The sequence below is a fragment of the Archocentrus centrarchus genome, chromosome 6 (genome assembly GCF_007364275.1).
Source record: "Archocentrus centrarchus isolate MPI-CPG fArcCen1 chromosome 6, fArcCen1, whole genome shotgun sequence".
Classification (NCBI taxonomy): domain Eukaryota; kingdom Metazoa; phylum Chordata; class Actinopteri; order Cichliformes; family Cichlidae; genus Archocentrus; species Archocentrus centrarchus.
In genome coordinates, this window is record NC_044351.1 from 8,434,732 (window position 1) to 8,461,066 (window position 26,335).

Sequence of the window (26,335 nt, forward strand, 5' to 3'; positions counted from 1 at the left end):
CTTTGAGTGCTCAAAAGCATGGCTGCAAAAGCGTGGCTGCTTGAGACCAGAAGGTCATGTGTTGATTTCAGAGATAAGAAGAGATAACATTTGAATCATGCAAAATGGTTAAAATCCAAAGTATGGCGATCAGTTAGCAGTCTAGACATTTTCAAGATTGTAATAATAGCAGTTTTTTTGATTATGTGACCTTGGTTGAACCAGAGACCAGGGAAAAAATGACCATGCTGTAAAATATATTAAATTTAATCTCAAAGGCTGTCATGCAGAAATAATTAAAATAGTGGCAGCTTCATTATTTTCTCCAGTGGTTTATCATTTATGTGCATTTATTTGAAGATCATCTGTGAGCATGCATTTTGGAACACATGAAAGGTGCTGAGAAAGATATTGGTCATGAAAGAATACATTTGCCTGTATGTTACTCATTAATATTTACTCATTTTACATGTGCCTTGATTTTTTTAAAAAACAAAACACCTGCTAGTTTGTCCCTGCCTCTCATGTGGTGAGGCTTTGACCAAAATATTAGCTTAGCTACATCCTTGAGGTTGGGGATTATGAAAGTTGAATAAGTCATGTCATAAAATGGGGTGGCTGTAGCTCAGGAGGTAGCGCAGGTCACCTCCTGCAGGTCACCTCCTGCAGGTCACCTCCACCTCCGGCTACTCCAGGCTGCATGCCAATGTATCCTTGGGCAAGATACCGATCCCCAAGTTGCTTTCAGACGCAAGCGTTGGAGTGTGAATGTTAGTCAATAAAAGCATTTATCTTAGTTAATCATGGAAGTGCTTGTGTGGGGTAAATGTAAACATGTAGTATAAGCACTTTGAGTGGTCAGCGCTATATAAGAACTAGTCCATTTACCATAAAATGATTTTTAAGCAAACTGCATTAGTCAGTAGTTCAGCCTTATCAAAAAGAAAGAAGATTTTGTCAGAATCTCTTTAGTTACCATTTCTGATTAAGTTATATGGGATATTTCTAGTCGTTTTCAGCTTTTTCACCAACTTACAAATTGTGGAAGAAACTGATATTACATCATTTAGGTTGAGGATAATGATATAAAATAACAGCTAAATACCACACTTCATAGTTTGACATGCAATCCCTGAAATGAAATTCCACAAATCAAAATGTAATATGTAATAGTTATATCTGCCCTGCAATAACTATTATTCTGCCACTTTTGCCATGCACAGTTCTTTCATTTTCACTGCTTTACCTAGAGTCTAGGTAAAGCAGAGTCTAGGTAAACCACTTGAGTCCAGGTCCTAGACTGAAGTGGTTCCAAAGTCTTTTCTTTTTTTTCTTGCTTTGCATGAGTTTAAATAAAAGCAACAGTTGTTCAGCATTTATTAGCTTCACATCCAACATGATCAGCTCAGGTTCACTATTGTTTGAAATACACAACATAACTGACTACTGAGTAGTGTGTTGATGATTTAATTTCAGAGCAATGCAGGTATACTAAGTAGCCTGAATGCTCACTGATGCTGACTAGAAAGAGCTAATTGGCAGTTTTCTATTGACGAGTCTTCACTTTGGTTAGCTTGGCAGGTTTTTAGTAGCAAACAAAAAAAAAAAAAATGCAACTGCACCTCTAATGCAGGTAAGCCTATCAGTAAATATGCATTATATACTTTTTTTTTTAACTCCACTGGAAAACAGATTTTATATAATTTGTCAGCTATCACACCAAATAATAAAAACAGGAAGTATTGGCACTTTGGGCTCTATTTGCAGCATTCTTTTTATCCTTTTGTTTCTAAATGATCTCAAATGTGATTATTTCAAACACATTTAAATACTTTAGAGTTATTGTTAGTCAAATTAATAATAATACAGTTGTTTCGAAGTTTACACACATTCGTCATGGGTATGAATGTCGTGGTCATTTTGGGGCTTTATTGATTTTTTTTTTTTTTAACTGTTCTTTTTCCATAATAGAATTGGATTAAAATTGAGTTCAATTAAAATTTATTTCTATGGCACTAATTTCCAACAACAGTCACCTCAAGGCACTTTATATTGTAAGGTAAAGACCCTGCAACATTATCAAGAAACCCAAACAATCACATGACCCCCTGTGCAAGCACTTGTCGATAGTGCGATGAAAAAAAAAAACTTTTTACAGGAAGAAATCTCTGAATCGGGGAGGGGCAGCCATGCACTATGACTGATTGGGGGTGAGAGGAATGAGAAGAGAGCAGGGAGAGGCAGGACAAAAGACACACTATGGGAGAGAGAGCCAGTGTTTAATAATTAAATACAGTAGTGAAGTATAAACACACGGAGTGAAAACGCATGAGTGGAAAATAAATGATTAGTGCATCGTGTAAGAATGATTATACAGCATATATCTTTAATAACTATAACAAATTTGAATTTACACTGCTCAAAAAAATTAAACACTTTGAAAACACACCAGATCTCAATGGGGAAAAAAATCATGCAGGATATCTATACTGATATGGACTGGGTAATGTGTTAGGAATGAAAGGAATTGATGAAAATTATCAATATACAGAAGGCTGAATTCAAAGACATCCACACAGGGTCAAAGTACACATACAGGCTTGAATACATACAGACACACTCTCAAATTATTTAATAAGTGGTGCTTATGGTTCTACAATGTAATTTAACTTGAATGCCGAGTCTTATTCATTTCTTGTTATGGATCGTGCTTTGCTACAACGCATATTGTGTGCGTCACTTTTCATTGGCAAAATATAAAAACATTTAGGTTTATACATCTGGAAAGAGAAACTTCTGTCAGCCTCTCTCACTGAGGATCGTGATGGCATAATGGTCAGCAATCTCTCTCAAGGAATTGTCCTCACTGCCATGAAACTGACATTAGATATCTCCCTGATTGATGTCTAAGGGAGCTGCAGGTCTGCAAGTTTAAAACTATCCATCAGTATGCTAAGGCCAATCAGCATCTGCCTTCAGTGTTTTTATTCCCCTGTTTTCCACCCCTCTCCCAGACGTGAACACACACACGTTGAAGTGCGCAGGATGGTAAAGCCTTGAATGCGAGCTGCAAAGACATACAAGAATCACACTTTTGGCCATATTAAGGACATTACCTTCCTTTGTCAGCATTGCTGAAACACTAAGGATATCTTTTTTCCATTTCTCTTGAAAAACAAAACATATTAATCATTTCTGCAAAATCATTTAACATTTTTGGAAGACATTGACAAACAAGCTTGTATTGATAGCAGAATGAGCTCTGACTGCACCAATGATATTGTTAAAGAAGACAGATGATGTGTTTTGTGGTTTAGGCTGAAGGATTTGAACCAGCCATTGTCTGTCCAGATACATGTCTGTGCATCACTCAAATTAAATTAATGTGTGAGACATCTGAGAGTGGGCATATCCTGCCAGCCAGGCTGTTATGATTTGATGTGGCAGATGCAGTATTATTGTAGCTGACAACAGTGGTTTTCAGTTACATGAAATGCTCTTTTTCATAATGATTTAAAGAAAAGAAGCAGGCGAACCCTTATTGCTTAGTGATTAAAGCACATCAGATAAATCCAGCATTACTGATTTGGACCTTTCCTCATTTACACTTGGCATTAACATGTGATCTGTACTCAGATATCTTGACATAATAACATGCAGTACAACCTGGTATCAAATGAATTCTCATCTCATTTCTGTGCACAGTGACTGTGTTTCAATGTGAAACAAAAGGTGAGCGTGGCCTGACTTGTACATAGATTTGTACAAGTCATTCGCCAGTCTCATTGTACGTCCTGTATAATGACAATAAAGGTATCCTATTCTATTCTACATCTTAGATGAAGGACGGTAATGCCATAAATGGCCATTATGCATTTCAAAATCACCCATCAAATATTTTTTTCTTGTTCATATGAATGGGTGAGTGTGTCCATTTATTGTAAAAAAAAAAATTTTTTAAATCGGCTTTGGGGTGATACTGAGTTGTACTCAAAACAGGAATGGCACAAGTAAGTTTTTTTTTTCCTGAAATATAATGCATTAAATATAATGCTTAGCATTAGTTAGTTGAAAAATAATATTTTGTGTTTTTTGATCCTCATATTTTGACTAAAAGCATTAAAGATAAATTTTTACTTTTTGAGAAACATATTCACATATCAAAATAAAACTGATTATTTGGTTTAAACCCCTATAAAATCTCTCCATTAATCCATTTTTTGCAGCATTACATTCTCGCTTTTGGTGGCATCATTGCAGTTCCACTGATCTTGGCTGAACCGCTCTGTATAAAGGATAACAGCGTCGCTAAAAGCCAGCTGATCTCCACCATATTCTTTGTGTCTGGATTATGCACCCTGCTGCAGACAACTATTGGAAACAGGTAACACCCTTTTATGATTTCATAGTGCCAGTGAATCAAAAAGTACCAGGCCATGAAGAGGTCACATACACAAGAATTTCCACTTGTGTAATATTTTCTGGCAACCTAACCGTCTGTACAGTGTGTGTGTGTACATGTCCTTGTTTTAAATAGGGCTGTCAGTCTATGTTAACATTAGGGACAAGTGCAAACTGAGGCAATGCCCCACCTAAGAAGGTTTTCTGTTTGTGTTTTATTTGCTCGGCACACCTGATATCAGGGAAGCATTTTTCTATTTATTGAGGACTATTGAGAATTAATAAATGTCTTCCTATGACACAGTCACAAAGAATCTGAAGTAACAGCTCAGCTCCTGAAATGGTTCATGTGGACTTAAACTGTGAGTTAGTTTACTGTGGGGATATGCAATGTCAGCGGTAAATAATTGCATAGCTAGTGCATTTTCTGAGAGAAAGCAACTTCACTGCTCAACACTTTGACACACACATCAGACCATTGTTTCTGTGCAGGACACCAAACACACACCAAACAGCATTATTCTGATTCTCAAACAAAAAATTGTTGTTTCTGGATAACAGCTAAGCGATAGTCACATGTATGTTGTTTGATGTTAGATGCTGTAAGATATAAAAAGTACAACACGTTGCAAACGTACAGGAGCTTTTATTCTTCCCTTTCTGAGCAGTGAGACCATTGTGGTCCTCTTTGGAAGTGTGTGGCATTGTGTCCTAAAGTATGTTTAGCACGATCAAGTCTTTAACAGCATCCTCTGTAGCAGAAGATGATATTGCTGACATGAAATTTATATACAACAGGAAAAAGAGCGTGTTAATGAAATATTGACAGTGCCATTTGTAGATGAATATGTGCAGTAAAAATGGCAAATAGATCTGTTGGCGTGGAAATGAAGATGTCGTTTTTATTATCAGGCTACAGAAAACATAAAACCATTGCTAATTCAGAGTAGGTCATAGGAATATTTCGCAGCTTGCTACCTGGACTTGCTGGGATGTCCTACTAAGGAGGGGTTAAGATTAATGTCACAATACACCCAAATCCTTTGCTTAGAGAGTGCACACCATGGGCGCAATTAATTTTGTTTTAAACTTTTCTCTGGATGTTTGATTTAGTTTTGAACACAAACCACTTTTCATTGTGACCAGATAATAAGAGAAATATGGGTAAATTCCTGTGACTCCAAGTATGAGAGGTTGTAGTCTAAACCAAGGGGAAAGAAAGCATATTTATATTACATAGAGAATTCAAAATAAATACATAATTGATTAATAAAAGTTGTGTTATGCTTTATCAAGGCAAAAGGGTTTCCTTCACTTTTGGTATGCAGACAGTTTCCAGAGGCATGGGGCGATGTCACCACAAAGTCTGATAATGACAAGATCGATGGGCTTGTGTATGTGTGTAAGGGAGGAAAAGTGTTTGACTTAAACTATCACGAGAGGGATAACATTCATGATAATCAGCTGCCCTTGTCTGCACATGGCAGAGTCCAAATCAAGTGGGTTTCTCCTCACCTCTAGCAAAAATTCCTCCTAATCTGTGGTGTAATTTAGTTTGTCAGTTTGATGGCTGTGTGTGGAAAAAATATCTCCTTGATTAATGTCAGTTTGTCACTTTTAAGGTTAAAAGTTCACTTTGTGGCTATCGGTATGGGTAGAGGACGTAGAGTTGTTCTTGGCTTTAGTTTTTTCAGTATATAATTTTATCATACATACTACAATTAGTATGTATTAGTTACCATACACATGCTATATATTATTTTACTGCTTTCATGATACCCCTGATCCCTTGTAATTATAGCTCAGCTCTAGCCCAGATTCTATGTGAACCTAGTAACCCCCTCTCTGCTGTATAATGTTCATATGCATATCGTTTTATGCAGCTTTTTCTAGCAGTGGAAAGGAATGTATTAATGTATTTATTTTATATATGTGAAATCAGAGTAGTCATTTGAAGCTTTGATTAAAACAATCCTTTTGAGACCAAAGGATTAATCTTTATGCTTTCTTTGTTTTGTTTTGTTTTTTCATGTTTGTGTGGGAAGCAGTGTAGCCATACACCACAATGTAGTAACGTGCTCCAAGAGAAAGCCTGAGCTTACTGTTGTAACACTAAGCCTGAGCAAATAAACAAGGCTTTTGCTTGAGTTTTCCTCCTACACAGTTTGGCAAAAGTTTAAAGGTACAAGAATGGAAATGGAGCAAATACTTCTTAGACTGAACATTAAATACTTTAATCTTTAGTTTCAGTCCACTTTTGTAATCATCATTTTGTGAAACAAGAAAATTTAGAGATAAGACCATAAATGCTGCATGTATTGCAGCATACAATATGTTGGCAGTTATAATTTAATTGAAATTAGTAACTCTGCCATTAGTTTATAAACATACAGATTAAGCTGTTTTAGTTACCTCCTGTACTGCAATTTGTGGAATGATTTATAAGATAAGTTTTCAGAATCTTTTTGATTTGTAATGGGATATGTTTGTCAAATCAAAAAGGACTTCCGCTAATATTGTTTTGTTTCATGACTGAGGAGAAAAACAATCTGCTAATTAAAATGATCTTGTTTCAGGCTTGCTTTGAACCTACCCAGATAACCTTTGTTGCCTTGAGGCGACTGGTTGTCGTGATTTGGTGCTATACAAATAAAATTGAATTGAATTGAATTGCAGAGACTTTACATCATTTGGTCCAGTGACCTTTGATCTTTAACTTTAAACTTACTGACTTGCAGATTACCAATTCTCCAGGGTGGGACATTTAGTTTCATCACTCCGACTCTGGCTATTCTTGCTTTACCTAAGTGGCAGTGTCCTCTGCCAAACGCACCTGTGAATCTCTTGGCGCAGCTGCAGAATGCCACCAATGCACCACAAATGGAAAGTTCAGATGAGGTCTGGATGTCAAGAATTCGTGAGGTATGTTCACTTCTTTTGTGTACATACAGCCTTCGTGTCGCTTCGTCACAAAGGAGAATGACCCACCTTAGGGATGTTGTTTCATCGTCAAGGGGACCCCCACCCCTGAATGTTGCTTTGCATGGGGTGTGAAAAAAATTTCATCCAGCAAGGTGGGGTGTGATTAAAAAAAAGTTTGAGAACCACTGTCCTAGACAGAGAATAGCTACATTAAACTTGGTTAGCCGGTCAGAATGGGTCTGTTGTAAAGAAAAAGGGAAACTCTGCTCAGCAAACTAATGAAAGCACACTGCAATTGACAGAAATACTAAATTTGTCAGATAAAGTTTAGGACTGGTGGGCAGCCAGTTAATTAAAACAGTCCTGTACAGCTGGGGATGGAGGATGAGTACACTATTGATGTATTTCAGCAACAGACAAGGGTACTCCATTAATTTTAATTCTTTTTATTATTCTTTTAGTATTTATTTTTAATTTTCTTTTTTCTCAAGAGAACTTTTCAAAAATATTTTATCTAGTTAAAATATGAAACAAAAGAAATTCAAGCATTTCTGTAAAGTCCCTTATTTAACAAAATTATTTTTTCAGTTAAAATTAGAGTATGATCTGGAAACGCAAGAGGTTTGCTCTATTCATATTAGACTATCTACTGACATTTTTATTTTTGTGGTATAGCTAGTCATATTTGCTTAATCCAGCACAAAAGACGAATGAAAAAAAAATTGTCTTCCTTTTTGTGACTAAGAATTTCATGTTAAAAAGTTTTCTAAATTTTTCATTTTGCTGTATTGTGAAATACTTTTGCAATGTTCTTTATTAGTGTGTGTTCAAATATGGGATTTTTTTATTTTTTGCACATTGGCATTGGCATTATGTCCTTGTTGCCTTATCGCCCACAGATCCAGGGAGCCATTCTGGTATCCTCACTGCTTCAGATCATACTAGGCTTATCCGGGATGGTGGGACTTGTGCTTAGATATATCGGCCCTCTGGCTATCGCTCCCACCATCAATCTCATTGGCCTGTCACTGTTTACTGAAGCTGGAAAGAAGTCTGGAGGCCACTGGGGGATAGCTGCTCTGTGAGTGAAAATCCTGGTTAGCTTTATGTTGGAATAGATTTTCAAATAAGTCTCTGAGCTCAGCAGAAGTGTCTACCAGTCTTTTTACCTCTTACATTTATCAGGCACGGACAGGAATCCCCTATCCATACTTTTCTTTACTTGTTACTTCCCTGTATGGCTCCCATCAAAAGATGCATGGACCTGAATGTTTTGGTAATACTGAGCTTTCCATAGTTTCTCTGAACTGAATGCTTGCAAAAAAAGGTTTAATGGTTGACCATGAAGCTGCTTGACCACAGTTACCAGAGCTATGGTTGGAGGAGTAAGGGTGAAAACTACCAACTGTTAAATATACAGTTGGAAACAAAACACCCTGCATCCAGTGGAAATGGTACAAAAAAAAAAAACACTGGAATTAATAATTACAGAGGCAGACTACTTCAGGGTTATTCAACATAACTTCAAACCATCAGCTGAAACTTGGATAAAATCAGCTATTTCAACAGGGCAATGACCCCAAACACTCATTAAAGCTGGTGTAATGGACTATTTGTGAAATGGAAAAAATAGGGCAATGCTAAGCCTTTGGAACAGATTTTCCAAAGTCTTTACCTCAAACATATTGAAAAAAACGTGAACAAGGTTTGAAAGTCAAGCAGGAGCTACCAGAACCATCTGAGCAATGTGCAACTTGCTGTGTGATGTATTTAAAGTTAGGTCCATAGGTTTTTGGATGATTTTAATAATTTTGTCTCTGTACAGGACCACAGACCTTTAGCTTTAATTCAGTTTGGTTAACAAAAGTATTACTTTACATGTTTAAGAATTACAGCCCTTTTTTTCATAAACAGTTCCCTGTTTTTAGAAGCTAAAAAAGTAGTTGGGAAAACTAAAATAATTTAATAGAAGGATTGCTTTTAATAACTGAACCCATCCACAGTCAGTCCCAAGCCCAGATAAATGGGGAGGGTTGTGTTAGGATATCTGGCATAAAAGCTGTCCAAAATCAAACATTCAGGCCATCACAAATGAGATTTCCACACTGATTGGTCGAGGCCTGGGTTAACAATAACTGCTTCTGGTGTTGTTGGGAAACGGGCTGCCTGTGCTACTGTTGGCCAAAGACAGGGGAAGAAGAGAGGGGGAAGGTGTGTTCAGATGCAGCAAGAGAGAGTAGTGACTTTAGAGTAGGGACTTTAAATGTAGAGACTATGACTGGGAAAGGGAGAGAACTGGCTGATATGACTGAGAGAAGAAAGGTAGGTATATTGGGTGTGTAGGAGATTAGGTGGCTGGAAAGCAAGGCCAGGAGCACTGCAGGTGGATTCAAACTGGTCTATTATGGTATATATAGGAAGTGAAATGGAGTAGGAGGAGGCATACGTGAAAAGTGTTGTGGAAGTGAAGAGGGTGTCAGGCAGGGCTATGAGTTTGAAACTGTAAATCTAAGGAGCGATGTTGAATGTTGTCAGTCGGTAGAAATGTCCCACAAGTTGGAAGTTAGAAACGAGGAATTCTGAAGTTGGATGAGGTTGTAGAGTGTGTTCCAAGCGGGAGAAAGTAGTGATTGGAGCAGACTTTAATTAACATGTAGCTGAAGGGAACAAAGGTGACAAGGAGATATTGTTTAGGAATGATATTAAGGAGAAAAATGCAGAAGAACAGATGTAGTAGATTTTGTGAAAAGGATGGAAATGGCTATGGTGAACACATACTTCAAGAAGAGGGAGGAAGATGTGTACAGGAGGACTATACTTTATGTAGAAGGTGCAATCTGAAAGTGATAGGATCTTGCAACGTGGTGTCAGGGAAGAAGCTTGGCAAAAATTGGATGGTAGTCTGTAGGATGACTTCGGAAATCAAGAAGAAGAAGGCAGAGGCAAGGATTAAATGGTGGAAGCTGAAGAAGGAACAATGTTGTGCAGAGTTCAGTAAGGAGCAGCTGTGGGTGATAGAAAAGCTGGGAAAATATAGCTGAAGTGCTGAGGGAAGCTGCCAAGAAGCTATGTGGTGTGTCCCCTGGACCGAGGATGGAAGACAAGTAGACTTGGTGGTGGAATGAGGAAGTACAGTAAAGTATTCAAGGGAAGAGTTTGGAAAAAAAAAATTGGTTTACCCAAGAAGATTAAGAACGTAGAGAGGAGTATTGGGCTGCTAGGTATACAGCAAAGAGCAAGATAACAAAGGAAAAGGAAAAGGCTTATTGAGTGGCACGGTTGAGATGATTTAGACATGTCCAGAAGAGGGATAGTGGCTATAGGCAGACAAAGGATATTAAAGATGGAACTATCATACAGCATGAAAGAGGAAGACCAAAGAGAAGATTCATGGATATAATAATGGGGGACATCCAGACAGTATGTGTGACAGAAGAGGATTATAGGGACAGGGTGAGTTGGTAGCAAATGATCTCCAGTGGTGATGTGTAAAGGGAGCAGCTGAAAAAAAAAATATTAAAAGTTTTGTTTTAATACATTGCAGTCATTGACAAAGTCTAAAACCCATGGACAACAACAAATACTATGTTTCTTCCCTTGAGATGGTCTGCCAGGCCAGGACTGACTTGACTACTAAATGTCTTGACTACTAAACCTGAACCATCCCTTAGTTATGCTGCAATAGGCCTAGGCTGCTGGAGTGTTTCTTTTAATCATGAGTATCATTAATCTCTGGCTCAGTGTTTCGTCCTGCCTCCTTCCCTTCAGATGACTGCCCCTCCTTGAGCCTGGTTCTGCAAGAGGTTTCTTCCTGTTAAAAGGGAGTTTTTCCTTCCCACTGTCATGCCCCACTGTGGTTTTTACTTTACAATATAAAGTGCCATGAGACAACTATTTGTTGTTATTTGGCACAATATAAATAAAATAATACTGAATTGAATTGAATTGAATTGAATTGAATTGAATTGAATTGAATTGAATTGAACTGAATTGAATTGAATTGAATTGAATTGAATTGAATTGAACTGAATTTGTGAATATGTATCCTCAGGACTTCAGGGGAGCAACAGGTGAAAACAAACCTAACAGAGGACACAAAGGAAAGCAAATCTACAAATAAAGCAAGATGAAGTCAAAACAGACAGATGGGAATACTAACAGTTAAAAAAGGGGACACAAAGGGAGCAAGGAATTAACATGGAAAGGAGACAAAGGAGAGCATAAAGAGAAAGCCTGGGCAGCCTACTACAATAACTGTTACAAATAATAACTGTTCTGAACCAAAACCATGATAACACAAAACTGACACTCATCACTAAAAGAAACAAAATCAATCCTAGAACTGGAATCCTAGAAGACTTACTTTATATAAGAATAAAGAAATCAAAATTAAATGATAAAAATTGAAACTTCAAATACTAGACCTATGATGAGCATCAAACATAAACCAAGACTGAAATATATTAATTAGTAATTAAACTAAAAAAAAAAAAAAAAACAGTCAATCACAGGAATCACAACATTGATTCTGTATTTATCATATTTGCAATTTTTTTTTGTTATCAAAGAAGCAATGTCCACTGTTTCAGTCCACCTCTAGTTTGCCCCTGCCCAGTCCAGCACTGTGAAATCTGTCTTCATTTAACATTGCCATCTTGAGGTACTGCTGACTATTACTATTACATAGAGATATTTGTGGGTTTTAAAAGGTCAAGCACATTCACCCCCTGGTGCCATGTATTGATGGTAATCAGTCATATCCGTCTCAGCTTCAAGAGTCTGCCCACCCCCTATCCATCAATAGGAGTGTCAGTCCATATCCTGCAGCTTGTAGCAGACGTGGACAGTGTCTTTGTAATTCACCTCTGCCAGCATTTCGCAAGAAACATTTGAAGGGAAATTAAAAAGTCAATTCCCAAAATATGATGAATAGCAAGAATAAGTGGGTGAAAATCCGTTATAAAGAAAAAGAACTCATGAATGAACGAAATAAATGAGATCATAATAAATTTCCCACAATGTGGGACAAATAAAGGATTATCTTATCCTATTTTATATCACATTGTCTGTCTTTTTGTTTAATTCTGGAAATCACATTTTCATATATTTCAGCATACACCGTTCACCCACATTAACATACACATTATCCACACGTTGTTCATATGTTGCTTGCTCACGTTTAATCCAATGAAGTGGAGAAAGAAAGCGTAATTTCAAATAACACTAGTTTACTTTTATTTCCCATGAAAAGTATTGTGACACTTCTATGTGACCAGTATTCATAACAACTTTCATCACATTTGTAGTGTTACTAAAATATATCGTTTCAGGTATCAAGTTCCAGGCATTCACGCTGTGGAAAGTGGCATGTTATCACTTGCACTGATTCCCCTGGAACTGTGAAAGCATGCCCTACTTGAAAGCAATTCCACAAATAGCTGGGAGCGTGGGCCAAGCCTTTAGGGAAACTACTATGATGGATGCATTTTGTCCCATCTTCTTTGTTTCTACAGCACAGCGGGGCTGATTCTCCTGTTCTCACAATATCTCAGCAAAGTCGATGTTCCAATGATTGCTTACAAGAATAAAAAATGGATGGTGTTCCAGTACCCACTCTTCAAGCTCTTCTCTGTGAGTTGTCAAAATTTCCAAGTCTAATACCGCCTTCCTTTTATAGTGGGAAAAAAAAAAAAAAAAAAAAAAAAAAAAAATATATATATATATATATATATATATATATATATATATATATGGGATCAATAAAACCTGTTTATAACATCATTGCCTTGTTTCAAAACTATAAATATTTGATGTAAAATACACAGTAAAATCATTTGGTCACAGTGTGTCAGTCAAGTCAATCTGGTATTTGCAGAGATGATGTGGTTGTTAAAGAGATGTTAAAACATTAAAATGTTCTAACATCTAAATAACACTCTAAACAAGACAAAGTTAATGACTGTGTGTATAACAGATCACATTTGTATACTCAAAACAAGTTTGCTTTTAGATTTTCAGTTCAATTCAAGTCTGTTAAATGTGCCTTTTATCTCTTTATGGGGCTCATATTGTAATGATGACTACAGGATAGTTGTAGATTAGACATGTGATCCATAATCAGCAAGAACTGAACAGATGTACTTTTTTATTTTGTAAGAGAATGGGTTGGTAGAGGAAACATTCCTCTACCAATATTTTCATGTCAAGGCTTAAAAGTGATACCCGTGGCGCAGTCAATCTGTAGAACTGATAACATGACAAGAAGAACACATTTTTCAATATGCTTTAACATCAAAATAGCAATAACTGTGAATGTTGCACATTTATTTGTAGTCTAATACACAATAGAGTTTTCCCGCCAGTGAGTAAAGGGAATATAATGTGGATTACCTGTGATGTTTTAACAGCACTCATGAAGTACTTTCTTTTTAAACCCGTATTCCTTCCTTCTTCATAATCAACACAGACACCTTAACAGTGTCTGTTTTGAACCACAATCCTCCGGTGGCTGCCAAGAGGACAACCAGAATCAAAACTTGGAGTGCTTTCACAGTGTGAGATCTGTTCCTGCATATCTGTGACTGTACTAAGGACAAAACAAAATTAAAGCAATTCATGAACATTGGCCAACACAAATGAGTGACAGCATCAGCCAGGATGTTGACTGCTTTTGAAGATATTCAACAAACAGAAGTTTGAAAGAATGTAAAAAAGGTTGGCAGAAACATTTGCAGAGCAGGAAATATCTTTGAGTCAGTTTGGCTTCAAGGTTCAGTCTAACATTCATTGTTGTTTTTGGCAACCATTTTAGTTTTAGTCTTCGTCTTTTGGACGAAAAATTCTTCTTAGTTTTAGTCATTTCCAAATGTGATAGTTTCAGTCCAGTTTTAGTCATCAAAAACTGAAAAAAGTTTTAGTCAGCTTTAGTGGGAAAAAAAGAAGAAAGTATCAGTTTTTACAAATTAATTTGAATAATTAGTGGTAACAGTGGAATCAATTACTCCAAAAATGCAGTAAACAAAAACATTCTCACTTTGGCAATTGGGACTTTATTTCTCAGAATTTGCTAAAGTGCAATGAACATACATATGCCCAGAATATTAGCAATGGATGAGGAACACATGCTTAACTTGACCCATGTCTGTCAGGACAGTTAAGTTGTATATTATATATAAAAACAGACACCACACAGCTATCTTTAACTAGTGCAAAATATCAGGGTGCCACTTAAGATTTGTGGTGTTTTTTCCACCAAGTTTTAATCCACAGTGACCACCGTCTCCCTGGACAATGCATTCAGTTTTCCTTTCAAATGTTATTCTGTCCTCGCACAAGCATTCTGGACCATGCTAGACAGATAGCTGACAAAAAAGACTTCAGGCGTTGATAGCGTTTTCATCTTTTATGTAAAACTGAAAAAATAAATATAAAAAAGATATGCATCAACATTTTGCACACTTTACATGCATATTTGGTCTTTAAAATAAACACATGAATTAAAGAAAGAATGTGTGAACCTTGTCCATTTCTGATCACACAATCAGCTACAGAAGTCTGTTAGCAATCAAAGTATCACTTATTAGCATTAGCTTGCATGCATAGCTGTTAAGGCAGCTAGAAACACATTTAGCTAAGTTATGGCTAACACAGAAACATTACGAATGGCAACATAACAACTCGATTATTCCTCATCAAAACAATGTTCAAATACAATAACATTTAGTTAACTTACGGACAAAGACACTCCAAGGCTTAAAAACGCTGAAAACACTGTCTCTCTGCCATGCTGTGAGCGTCCATGCTCGACTGACTGACTTTCTGACAAAAACGAAACCTAACTCAAATCCGGCCACAAGGGGGTAATAAATCAACAGAATACTGGCTTTTCTATATAAACATTTCTCAGTATCACAATACAAATGTATTATTCTGAAAATAAGTCCATAGATCTTTTCTTGGTTTGCGTCCACGAGCCCCTTCCTGTAACGTCCAGCGTCCGCCATGGTCCATCGGTGATTAAAGCACATGTATAAGACCCAAGGCCTGCGGGGAACATGTGGCCCGCCATATAATTTTATATGGCTTTATATGATTTCATATACTTATTATTAATGGCCAGCGGGTAAATAGTGCTCCCATCACATATACTAGAAATCCCACAATGCACTGCAAAAGCTAACCCATTTTCAGTATTGCCAATGACATATTGATCAGTGATCAGTGGATAAAAAAATCGGTCAGCAGTTTTCAGAGGTAAATCGTGCGTCTCTTTTCCCCGCCTGTGATCTGCGGGTAAAAGAGTGGATTGGTGGGATGGATGCGGGAGAAGATGCGGAGGGAGACCGGCACAGGTGAGCTGACAATGCATCACTGGTCGCACACCAGGAGCAAAGTCCTGAAGACAGAACACGAGCATTGCAACACAGACAGCGAACTTTATAAGATGCAAAGCTTTAAGTTGCGGGCAGTTTCGGAGGAAATAGCTTCTGAGTTTGGTGACGTGCCTTATCACACAGGTGCCATCTGTCAAATTCATGAAAAGTAAAGGAAAAGTCTCAGCAGGATGAAAGGTGGCTGTGTGATAAGCATCCATACGTCCGTGGAGCTTCAGGGACGGGACCGCGTGATTATGGTGTGATTGCCAAATCACACGCCTGTGTTAGCAGCTGCGCTTTTTGCTGAGAAACTGAACACACGGTGCAGTTTACGGAGCGTTTTTCTGACTGTGCGCAGAATTTCCATTTTTACCTGAAAAATTTGCAAATTTTCATCAGCTTGAAATATATTAATTTTTCCTGATTTTATTTTTGAAGAAAAATATACTTCTATATTCAATGTGTTGAGGAAAGTTTGCTGTATTTTGGCCATTCAAACCAATTAAATTAAGTTCAATTTTAATTATATAGCGCCAAATCGCAACAAACAGTCGCCTCAAGGCGCTTTGTATTGTGGGCAAAGACCCTCCAATAATACAGAGGAAACCCAACAGTCAAAACGACCCCCTATGAGCAGCACTTGGCGACAGTGGGAAGGACAAACTTCCTTTTAACAGGAAGAAACCTCCAGCAGAACCAGGCTCAGGGAGGGGCAGTCATCTGCTGTGACCAGTTGGGCTGAGGGGAGAGAAAAACAAGACATGCTGTGGAAGAGAGCCAGAGATTAATAACAATTAATGATTAAATGCAGAGTGGAGTATAAACAAAGTAAATAAGGTGAATGAAAAGAAACAGTGCATTATCTGAACCCCCCAGCAGCCTAGGCCAATAGCAGCATAACTAAGGGATGGTTCAGGGTCACCTGATCCAGCCCTAACTATAAGCTTGATCATAAAGGAAAGTTTTAAGCCTAATCTTAAAAATAGAGAGGGTGTCTGTCTCCTGAATCCAAGCTGGGAGCTGGTTCCACAGAAAGCTGAAGCTCTGCCTCCCATTCTACTTACAAATACCAATACGAATACCTTTATTAGTCCCACAGTGGGGAAATTACAGTTAACAGAACGCCCATCCAAGAAATACAAACACAGAGACAAACACAAACAGGGGAGACAGGTGTCTGAGGTCATGCAGCCGTTTTACCGGCACTACCTTTAGCAGGAAAAACAGAAAGAGATACACTGGGATAGGTAGGTTCAAAAAAATCATCTCGTACTGTGTTCATTATGAACACCTTACAAGGTTCCAAAAAAACACCTCAGCAAAGCAGCAGCACATTTAAAGCCTGGAGAGCACTAGGGTGGGTAGGGGAGGGGCTGCCAGCGGAGACGAGCAGGATACTGTGATGGCCACACAGCTTCCAGACTAGCAGTTCATGATAATGTTCATGATAAGATGGTACAGTCAGCCTTGGTTGCCAGGATACCAGTTCATACAGGTCACATCGCGGGGCGGGGGTGAAGAGCATCTGTTTACATAACATCTTCAGAAGATAATTTAGACAGACAGCCATCCAAGGCTGTCTGGGAGCCAAATTCCAAATACTGCAATTGTTTGGGTTCAGGCCGTCTTAACTATTTGCTGACGGGCCTTACAGTTTTCTGGTTACCTCTCAGAAATCCAATCATCCGAATTTGGTTCTACTCCACCACGCAGAACAGAGACTCCAACACTCCTCCAATGTAATCCATTTCGATTCAGATCTACTGAGTCTGATTGAGTTCGTACTGTTTCTGCATCCCTCATAGGCAGCCTTACTGGGGCCCAAACAGCTGCCCAGAAACCAGATATCCCCAGGTCCAATTTGGGAAAAATCCTGGTATCAATATATATGCCACATCCACACAGTACAGCCAGGCGTGTTATCTTCCATCCCCATGGGAATCCATAACATAACCAGTCGGGTATGTAGCTGGGCCAGAGGGTTCCCCTTCTCCCAATCTCCTCGTGATGAGAATTTGATCATCAACAGTGTTGAGAGACCAGCCGATCAGATCCATAATTTAAATTCCAGTTTAGGGATATGTAAAGGGACGCTCTAAGCAGCGAAGCAGCAAAAAGCAGGGATAGATATGGAAGGTTGGGGTCAAGAGAAAAATGCATCCATCTCAACAGAGAGCAAGAAAAAAAACAAAGGATACTATTGAAGTTAACTCCGAAAGATCAACTGGAGCGAACGAGTCTAAACAAATACCAGCAGTGCTGAAAGCAGCTGAACATGAAGATAAATCTTTGAGATGGTTATGAATAATTTTTCTCTAATGTCTAAAATTTTATTTGTAAAGAAATCCATGAAGTCACTACTAGTCAACGTGAAAGGAATACTCGGCTCTACAGAGCTCTGACTCTTTGTCAGCCTGGCTACAGTGCTGAAAAGAAACCTGGGGTTGTTCTTATTTTCTTCAATTAATGATGAGTAGTAAGATGTCCTAGCTTTACGGAGGGCTTTTTTTTATAGAGCAACAAACTCTTTTTCCAGGCTAAATGAGCATCTTCTATTTTAGTGAGACGCCATTCCCTCTCCAGCTTACGGGTTATCTGCTTTAAGCTGCACGTTTGTGAATTATACCACAGAGTCAGGCACTTCTGATTTGAAGCTTTCCTTTTCAGAGGAGCCACAATATCCAAAGTTGTACGCAGTGAGGATGTAAAACTATTGATGAGATAATCGATCTCACTGGAAGCAGAGTTTAGGTAGCTGCTCTGTACTGTGTTGGCACTGAAGAGCATAATAATGAAGGAATTAGATCCTTAAACTTAGTTACAGCACTTTCAGAAAGACTTCTACTGTAATAAAACTTATTCCCCACTGCTGTGTAATCCATTAAAGTAAATGTAAATGTTACTAAGAAATGATCAGACAGGAGGGGGCTTTCAGGGAATACTGTTAAGTCTTCAGTTTCTATGCCATATGTCAGGACAAGATCCAGAGTATGATTAAAGTGGTGGGTAGGCTCCTTTACATTTTGAGAGAAGCCAATTGAATCTAACAATAGATTAAATGCAGTGTTGAGGCTGTCATTCTCAGCATCTACATGGATGTTAAAATCACCCACTATAATTATTTTATCTGAACTGAGCACTAAATCAGATAAAAAGTCTGAGAAATCAGACAGAACTCTGAGTAAGGACCAGGTGGGCAATATACAATAACAAATAAAACAAGTTTTTGAATTTCATATTGCTGATTAAAATTATTATTTTTAATCCTGTTCGGCCGTGACTCAGGCTGTGTCTTCCGTTTTCGCCCGTCCTGTGACTGAGTTTGACTCCCCTGGATTAAAGTAATGGAGGTGGTGGACGTGACCAAAAATAGATGGGATGCAGCAGCATTACTGAGCTTTTGACTGACAGATTACAAGCCCAATAGACAGACATGTCATGTTTTTTGGATGCATGGAACATCATCCATTAACCTTCTGATCTAGTTTCGTCTCCTCAAAGAAAACTCACAGACGTCCCGACATTTTTTAGTCATCAAAGAGCCATGTTTATCTGGTCATCATCTCATTACAGTCATGTAAAAAAGGGTCGTCAATGAAATCATTTCGTTATCATTATCGAAAACAACACTGACTCCAAAAACTGTTAAACCCTGAGAATACCAATAAATCTTAAATGTCTTTTGACATTAACCTTTTATGACTTGTATTTACTATCCCAATATGTATTTTTCACCAGTATTTTTTACACCATACAAAGCAGAAAATGTGGTACACAGAACTACAAGCAATCTGTTGGCAAGTCCTATTCTTATTTTGGCAATCATATAATGATAAGATAATTTGTCACTTAAATCCCAGTGAATATATTATCTCAAGTTTAAATATGAACTTTTGACAAATCTCATTCAGTTACCTTCCTTTAAAGATCAATGTCAATGACTTCAAAGCAGAAATTTAGGAAACATAATAAGCACATTTTGCTTGCATGTTTGCTTGACTTTGAGCTACTTTTTTCACTTTCCTTGATGAGGTCTACATATATTAAAAACATCCTTTTGCATAATTCTTCTCTCCCATGTAATCCCTATATGAATGCATAAATATATATTGGGGCCCTATTGTATGCCCATGTATTCAGGTTCAAATTTAAGGCAGATGCAGCAGTACATCTACAAAAATGATTATTAATGTAAATATACAAACATGAGCTGTCACCATCATCTTTTATGTGGCGGGGGGGGGGGGGGGGGGGGGGGGGGCATTGGCCTTAAGATAGATTCTAATGCATCTTAACATCTTGAGGGGTTGCTGAAAAGAAATTCAGACTTACTTGTTCTAGGTTGGTCAAACTGTATATTTTTTTGTTGTTGTTTTGAAAAAAATTCCTAGGCTTTGTTTGGCATGTGTGGTGGATGGCTAATTTGCTTCTTGATGACCGTCTTTGACATCCTGCCTTCAAAATCTGATAAGTATGGCTTCTCAGCCAGGACCGACATCAGCCTGGATGCTGTTACAAACTCCCCATGGTTCCATGTGCCTTATCCTGGTAAGTGATTAGGTATCGTGCTTTCTTTTTTTTTTTTCTGAATCCTGAACAACTTTTCAGTCAAATATAGAACCTATGCCAACAGTCAGTTGGGTTTGGCTGCAGGATTTGACTCTGAAACATGTGTTTCTCAGTTTCAAAAGGCATTTGCTTGTATGGGAAAATTTAAGACATTTTGGACCTTTTCAAAAGCAAAAAATAAAAAGTTAGATCAAAGCAAAACAATTTAATTTTGTAATAGTACACACAACAGGTGCAGTAGAGGGGCAACAATGAGACAACCCCCAAAACAGGAATGATTTTGCAGGTGAAGGCCACTGATAGTTTTTCCTCTTCATCTTTCCTGTTTTTTTCACTAGTTTTGCGTTTGGCTAGAATCAGTGTCACTAGTCAGTAATTACTAGTCACTAACCACTAGTCACTAATTAATCAAATTTACATTTGATTAATTCTATTGGGCAAATGGCAATGAATACCATGAAATAAAAATATTTGCTCATGATTATGTTCTTTTTTGTTTTGCTTTTTTTTTTTTTTTCCATGACTTTTGACATAAATATCATTCCAAAGAGTAGACCTGATGCGCAGTCTCCACTTGAATTCATCCCAAAGTTGTTCTCTCGGGTTGAGGAAAAGACTCTGCGCAGGCCAGTCAAGTTCAAGTTCTATACTCCCAAAATTGGGAGTATACACTCCCAATTTTGGGAGAACAGTTTGGGAATGGCCCTTTCCTGTTCCAACTTCAGCGAAGCAAGGTCCATAAAGCCATGGATGAGTGAGTTTGGTGTGGAAGAACTTGATTGGCCTGCACAGAGTCTTTTCCTCAACCCGAGAGAACACCTTTGGGAGTGTATTTTATATATATATATATATATATATATATATATATATATATATATATATATATATATATATATATATATATATATATATATATATATATATATCTTCTTTATTTTTTAAGATGTAATGTGATCCTATTTTCATGTTTATATGGGTCTAAAAAAGGAAAGAAAAGAAAAGACTGATTTGCCCGTCTTGGGATCAATTTGGACCTAATTTAGTCCAAACTGGTTGGACAGATTCTAGTTTATATACATTCCAGTTTTCTAAATAAAGGCTATGACTAGAGGACCAGATGTAGCCTAGGAAAATTCCAATCTCTAGTCTGCTAGGTTACAGTTACCTGTAACCCAACAACCATCTTTTTCATATAGATAGTTGAATCTATAGAGTAATTTGATAAAGTCTCAATAGTTTTAAAGTAAGTTAAAAAAAACAAAACAAAATGCACTGAAAATTGTAAAATTCTAAGAGTAAACTATACTAATGAGCACCCAACTGATGTCCAATATAATGTACAAAGTTTTACTCCAGCAACAAAGTATTTTTTTAATATATTTTTTATAAAAACGTATAAAATATAAAAATGACCAAGTATAAAAACTTTATATTTTATTTAAAACTATAACAATAATAGATTTATCTAGCAGACACTGTAGTCACCGACATGACCTGAATCTTCTTCTTGTTTCTGTAGAATAAAAAAGCTCAAGTATGCCTACTCTGTATCCACAGGCCAATGGGGCATGCCCACAGTGAGTCTGTCTTCCGTGTTGGGTATGATGGCGGGGGTCTTGGCATCTACATTGGAATCTATTGGTGACTACTATGCTTGTGCTCGTTTGTCTGGTGCCCCTCCACCACCCACACACGCCATAAATCGAGGCATCGCCATAGAGGGGATCGGCTGCATACTGGCTGCTCTGTGGGGAACTGGAAATGGCACCACTTCCTACAGCCAAAACATTGCTGCACTTGGTATTACCAAGGTATACAGTATACAATAATTGTCTCCAGTTGGGTTATAGATCTCTTTAAGCCACCTTAACAAGATCAATAACCCATTTGTAAGATTGTAGTTCAGTTGATTCAAAACATAACAAAACTCATCAAAAGAATGTGAGGAAATAATAGTTTTGAGTTTATGTCCAAGACATTGTTGAAGTGCTTATAACTATCAGTTTCTTAGCCTTCCGTACTACTCACTCACTTTTACACTAAAAAATTCATAAATTAAAGTTCGAGTAGCACCTTTTCATTATAGGCACACAAACACAGCAGTAGTCAAAAAACAAATAAATAAAGAATAAACAAACATGCAGGAAAACAACAATAAGTAGATATAAAATGTCTACCAGATGTGGTATTGCACATTAATATTGCACATTGTCTGGTATTACTTTATGTTGCATTGTGTTTGTAGTCAGGGTCAAGCTGTTGACCCCCACTCCCGCACCCCTCCCCCACTCCTCCTGTTACCCTTCCCCTCCAAAGGGGAGTTGTACAGTCTGATGACATGAGGGACAAAGGAGTTTTTCAGTCTGTTAGTCCTGCATTTGAGAAGGAGCAGTCTGTCACTAAACAGGCTCCTCTGGTTGCTCATGACAGTGTGCAGAGTTATGCATAATGCTCAGTAGTTTATCCATAGTTCTCTTGCCTGCCACCGTCACCAGAGAGTCCAGTTTCATGCTGACCACAGAGCCATCGCCTGATCAATTTATCCAGCCTGGATTCATCCTTCCTGGATGCCCCCTACCACCACCATCACCACGGTGTAAAACAAGACATTTTGATAAAACATCTCCAGGAGGCAGTATTATTAGAACACACATTTTCATTGCTGTGCAGATGATTCATTGCTGTGCAGATGATACCCAGCTTTATCTACCCATAAAGCCAGATGACACACGCAATAAGTTAAACTGCAGGAATGTCTTAAAGACATAAAGACCTGGATGACCTCTGATTTCCTGCTTCTAAATTTAGACAAAAATGAAGTTCTAGTGCTTAGTCCTAAAAATCTTAAAAACATGGCATCTAACCAGATAGTTCCTCTGGATGGCATTACCTCAGCCTCCAGTAATACTGCGAAGAATCTTGAAATCAGTTTTGACCAGAATATGTCCTAATGCCCATATTAAATAAATACATTATATTGCCAAAAGTATTTGCTCATCTGCCTTCACACTGATATGAACTTGAGTGACATCACTTTCTTGATCTATTGGGTTTATTATGATGTTGGCCCACTCTTTGCATCTTTAACAGCTTCAACTGTTCTGGGAAGGCTTTCTACAAGGTTTAGGAGTGTGTTTATCTGAATTTTTGACCATTCTTCCAGAAAAGCATTTTTGAAGTCAGACAGTAATGTTGGATGAAAAGTCCTGCTTCGCAGTCTTCACTTTAATTCATCCCAAATGTGTTCTGTCAGGTTGAGGTCAGGGATCTGTGCAGGTCAGTCAAGTTCAGTCACTCATCCATGGCTTTATGGACTTTGCTTTGTGCACAAGTGCGCAGTTGTGGTGGAAAAGGAAGGGGCCATCTCTGAACTCTTCCCACAAAGTTGAGAGCATGAAATTGTCCAAAATGTCTCGGTATGCTAAAGCATTAAGAGTTCCTTTCATTGGAACGAAAGGTGCAAGCCCAACTCCTGAAAAACAGCCCCACACCATAATCTCTCCTCCACCAAACTTTACACTTGACACAATGTACCATTCTGCTGACAACCACCAAACCCCAGACTCGTCCATTTGATTGCCAGATGGAGAACCATGATTCATCACTCCAGAGAACATGTCTCCACTGCTCTAGAATCCAGTGGCGGCTGGTTTTATGTGATGTTCATGGCGACGTGATGGAAGGCTTGGATGCAGTTGCTTGGCCATGAAAACCCATGAAGCTTTCTATGCACTGTTCCTGAGCTAATCTGAAGGCCATGTGAAGTTTGGAGGTTTGTAATGATTGACTCTGCAGAAAGTTGCACTTGTTGCAAAAGTGGCATCTTATGATGATACCACACAGGAGTTCACTGAGCTCCTGAGAGTGAGCCATACTTTCACAGATGTTTATAGATGGGGGTTTGCATGCCTATGTGATTGATTTTATACACCTGTGGCCATGGAAGTGATTGAAACACCCAAATTTATGGGTGAGTGAATCCTTCTGGCAATATAATGTATGTAGGACTGCTTTCTTGCATTTGCACAGTATCTCTAGAAACATCCTGTTTCAGAGTGATACTGAAAAACTAGTTCTTGCATTTAGTTCTTCTATTCTATTATTGACTGTTGTAATTCAATATTATCAGGTTGTTCTAAAAACTCCCGGAAAAGCCTTCAGTTGATCCAAAATGCTGCAGCAAGAGTATTGACAGGGCCTAGAAAGACAGTACATACTTCTCTTCATTGACTTCCTGTTAAATTCGGAGTCAGATGTAAAAATCTTCTCCTCACATACAAGGTCTTGAATAAGTGTTGTATATGCGCTTTGAGTACTCCATTAGAGTAGAAAAGCACTATATAAGAACTAGTCCATTTACCATCAGGTCCTATCTTATCTTAAAGACCTCATATACCATATCACCCCAACAGAGCACATTGCTTACTTTTGGTTCCTAGGGTATTTAAAAGTAGAATGGGCGGCTCAGTTTCAGCTTTCAGGCCCCTCTTCTGTGAAACCGGTTCTTAGTATGGAGTCAGGACACACTCTCTACTTTTAACAACACCGGGAAGTGAAACTAAACACGAGACCAGGGACTAAGACATAAGAAACAAAACAGACACAGGAACATCAACAGAGATGTGAGGAAGACAGGAACAAGTGGAAACTGGCAGTCGATAATAATAACAATAATTAATGACTGAACTTAGAAAACTTACGACAACCCAGAATCCAAACCATGAACAAATTTAGAACTACAATTATAACAAAACAAAAAGGAAAACAACACAAACCGCTGGCATGAGGCCCCGTACCATGAAACCTTCCCTCAGTAAGAGTCGTGGCTGGGTCTTCCAGCATGACAGTGACCTGAACACACAGCCGGTGCAACTAAGGAGTGGCTCTGTAAGAAGCCTTTCAAGGTCCTGGAGTGACCTAGCCAGGGTCCAGACCTGAACCCAACAGAAAATCTTTGGAGGGAGCTGAAACTCAATGTTGCCCAGCGACAGCCCTGAAACCTGAAAGATCTGGAGAAGATCTGTATGAAGGAGTGGGCCAAAATCCCTGCTGCAGTGTGTGCAATCTTGGCTAAGAACTACAGGAAACATCTGACCTCTGTTACCCTTTTCCACTGCCGGGGTTCCGGTGCTGGTTCCCATGCTGTTCCCAAAAGAACCGGCAAAAAGCTTAAGAATGGGCCTGCGTTTCCACCGCACTTGTGAACCACTCCTTTATGTATGAGTGTGGGCAGGTCCTCGTCTAGACACGGAAGCTGAAGAGCGCAAACGTGGGAGAACATGTTCCCCTGTCTTGTGCTGCGAACACATTTTACAGTCCAAACCAAACTACTGCAGCATCTGTGTGCAGCACAGAGGTAAACACAGACAGAAAATACGAGCAAGACGACAAGTACACACTTTGCAGCCTTTTATCTGTGATATGAACTGATACAAAGCAGCAAGTTCAGCCTTAAGACCCAAGCTAATTCAGTGAGAATCGCTTCGCTTTTCTCATGTAATACACATGTAATATGGTAGAAAAGTTTATGTTGAGAAGGCAAAGTCATGCCCTTCTGCCGCTTTCGTCACGCGTTCTTGGTTCCAGACCAGCTAGCTTGCGGGACCCGAGTTGAACCCATTTTTTGGCTGAGCACAGAGTGCGTTCATGATGGAAAAAACGCTGAACGGTTCAAATACTGGGGACCGGCATCAGAACCCTGTCAGTGGAAAAGCAGCTATATATATATATATATATATATATATATATATATATATATATATATGTATATATATATATATATATATATATATATATATATATATTTCATATATATATATATATATATATATATATATATATATATATATATATATATATATATATATGAAAGAGAGCTTTTCCAGCTGGGGGTGATATCAGCAATTGTTAAAGGCACTGGAGAGCCATAAGAATGGAGTGTGATGTTAATTTAGTGTCATGTAAAATAGTCACTGAAACAGTCTGAAAAAATAATAACAAATACTGCTTACAGTTTTATGATCATGTGACTGGAATTTCTGTAATTATTTTTGAATACAGATGGGGAGGTTGAAACAGTTCACGGCCTT

General features: G+C 38.1%; 1 protein-coding gene across 1 annotated transcript in view; it reads left to right on the forward strand.

Moving 5' to 3' along the window:
* LOC115781671 (solute carrier family 23 member 2) overlaps positions 1 to 26,335 on the forward strand; it is a 68,740-nt gene that overhangs the window by 27,942 nt on the left and 14,463 nt on the right. Inside the window, exons 3-8 of the mRNA XM_030731467.1 lie at positions 4,206 to 4,363; positions 7,119 to 7,302; positions 8,202 to 8,383; positions 12,816 to 12,933; positions 20,069 to 20,225; positions 21,804 to 22,057. Of these exons, the coding sequence (XP_030587327.1) occupies positions 4,206 to 4,363; positions 7,119 to 7,302; positions 8,202 to 8,383; positions 12,816 to 12,933; positions 20,069 to 20,225; positions 21,804 to 22,057 (1,053 nt within the window). The remainder of the gene's footprint in view (positions 1 to 4,205; positions 4,364 to 7,118; positions 7,303 to 8,201; positions 8,384 to 12,815; positions 12,934 to 20,068; positions 20,226 to 21,803; positions 22,058 to 26,335) is intronic.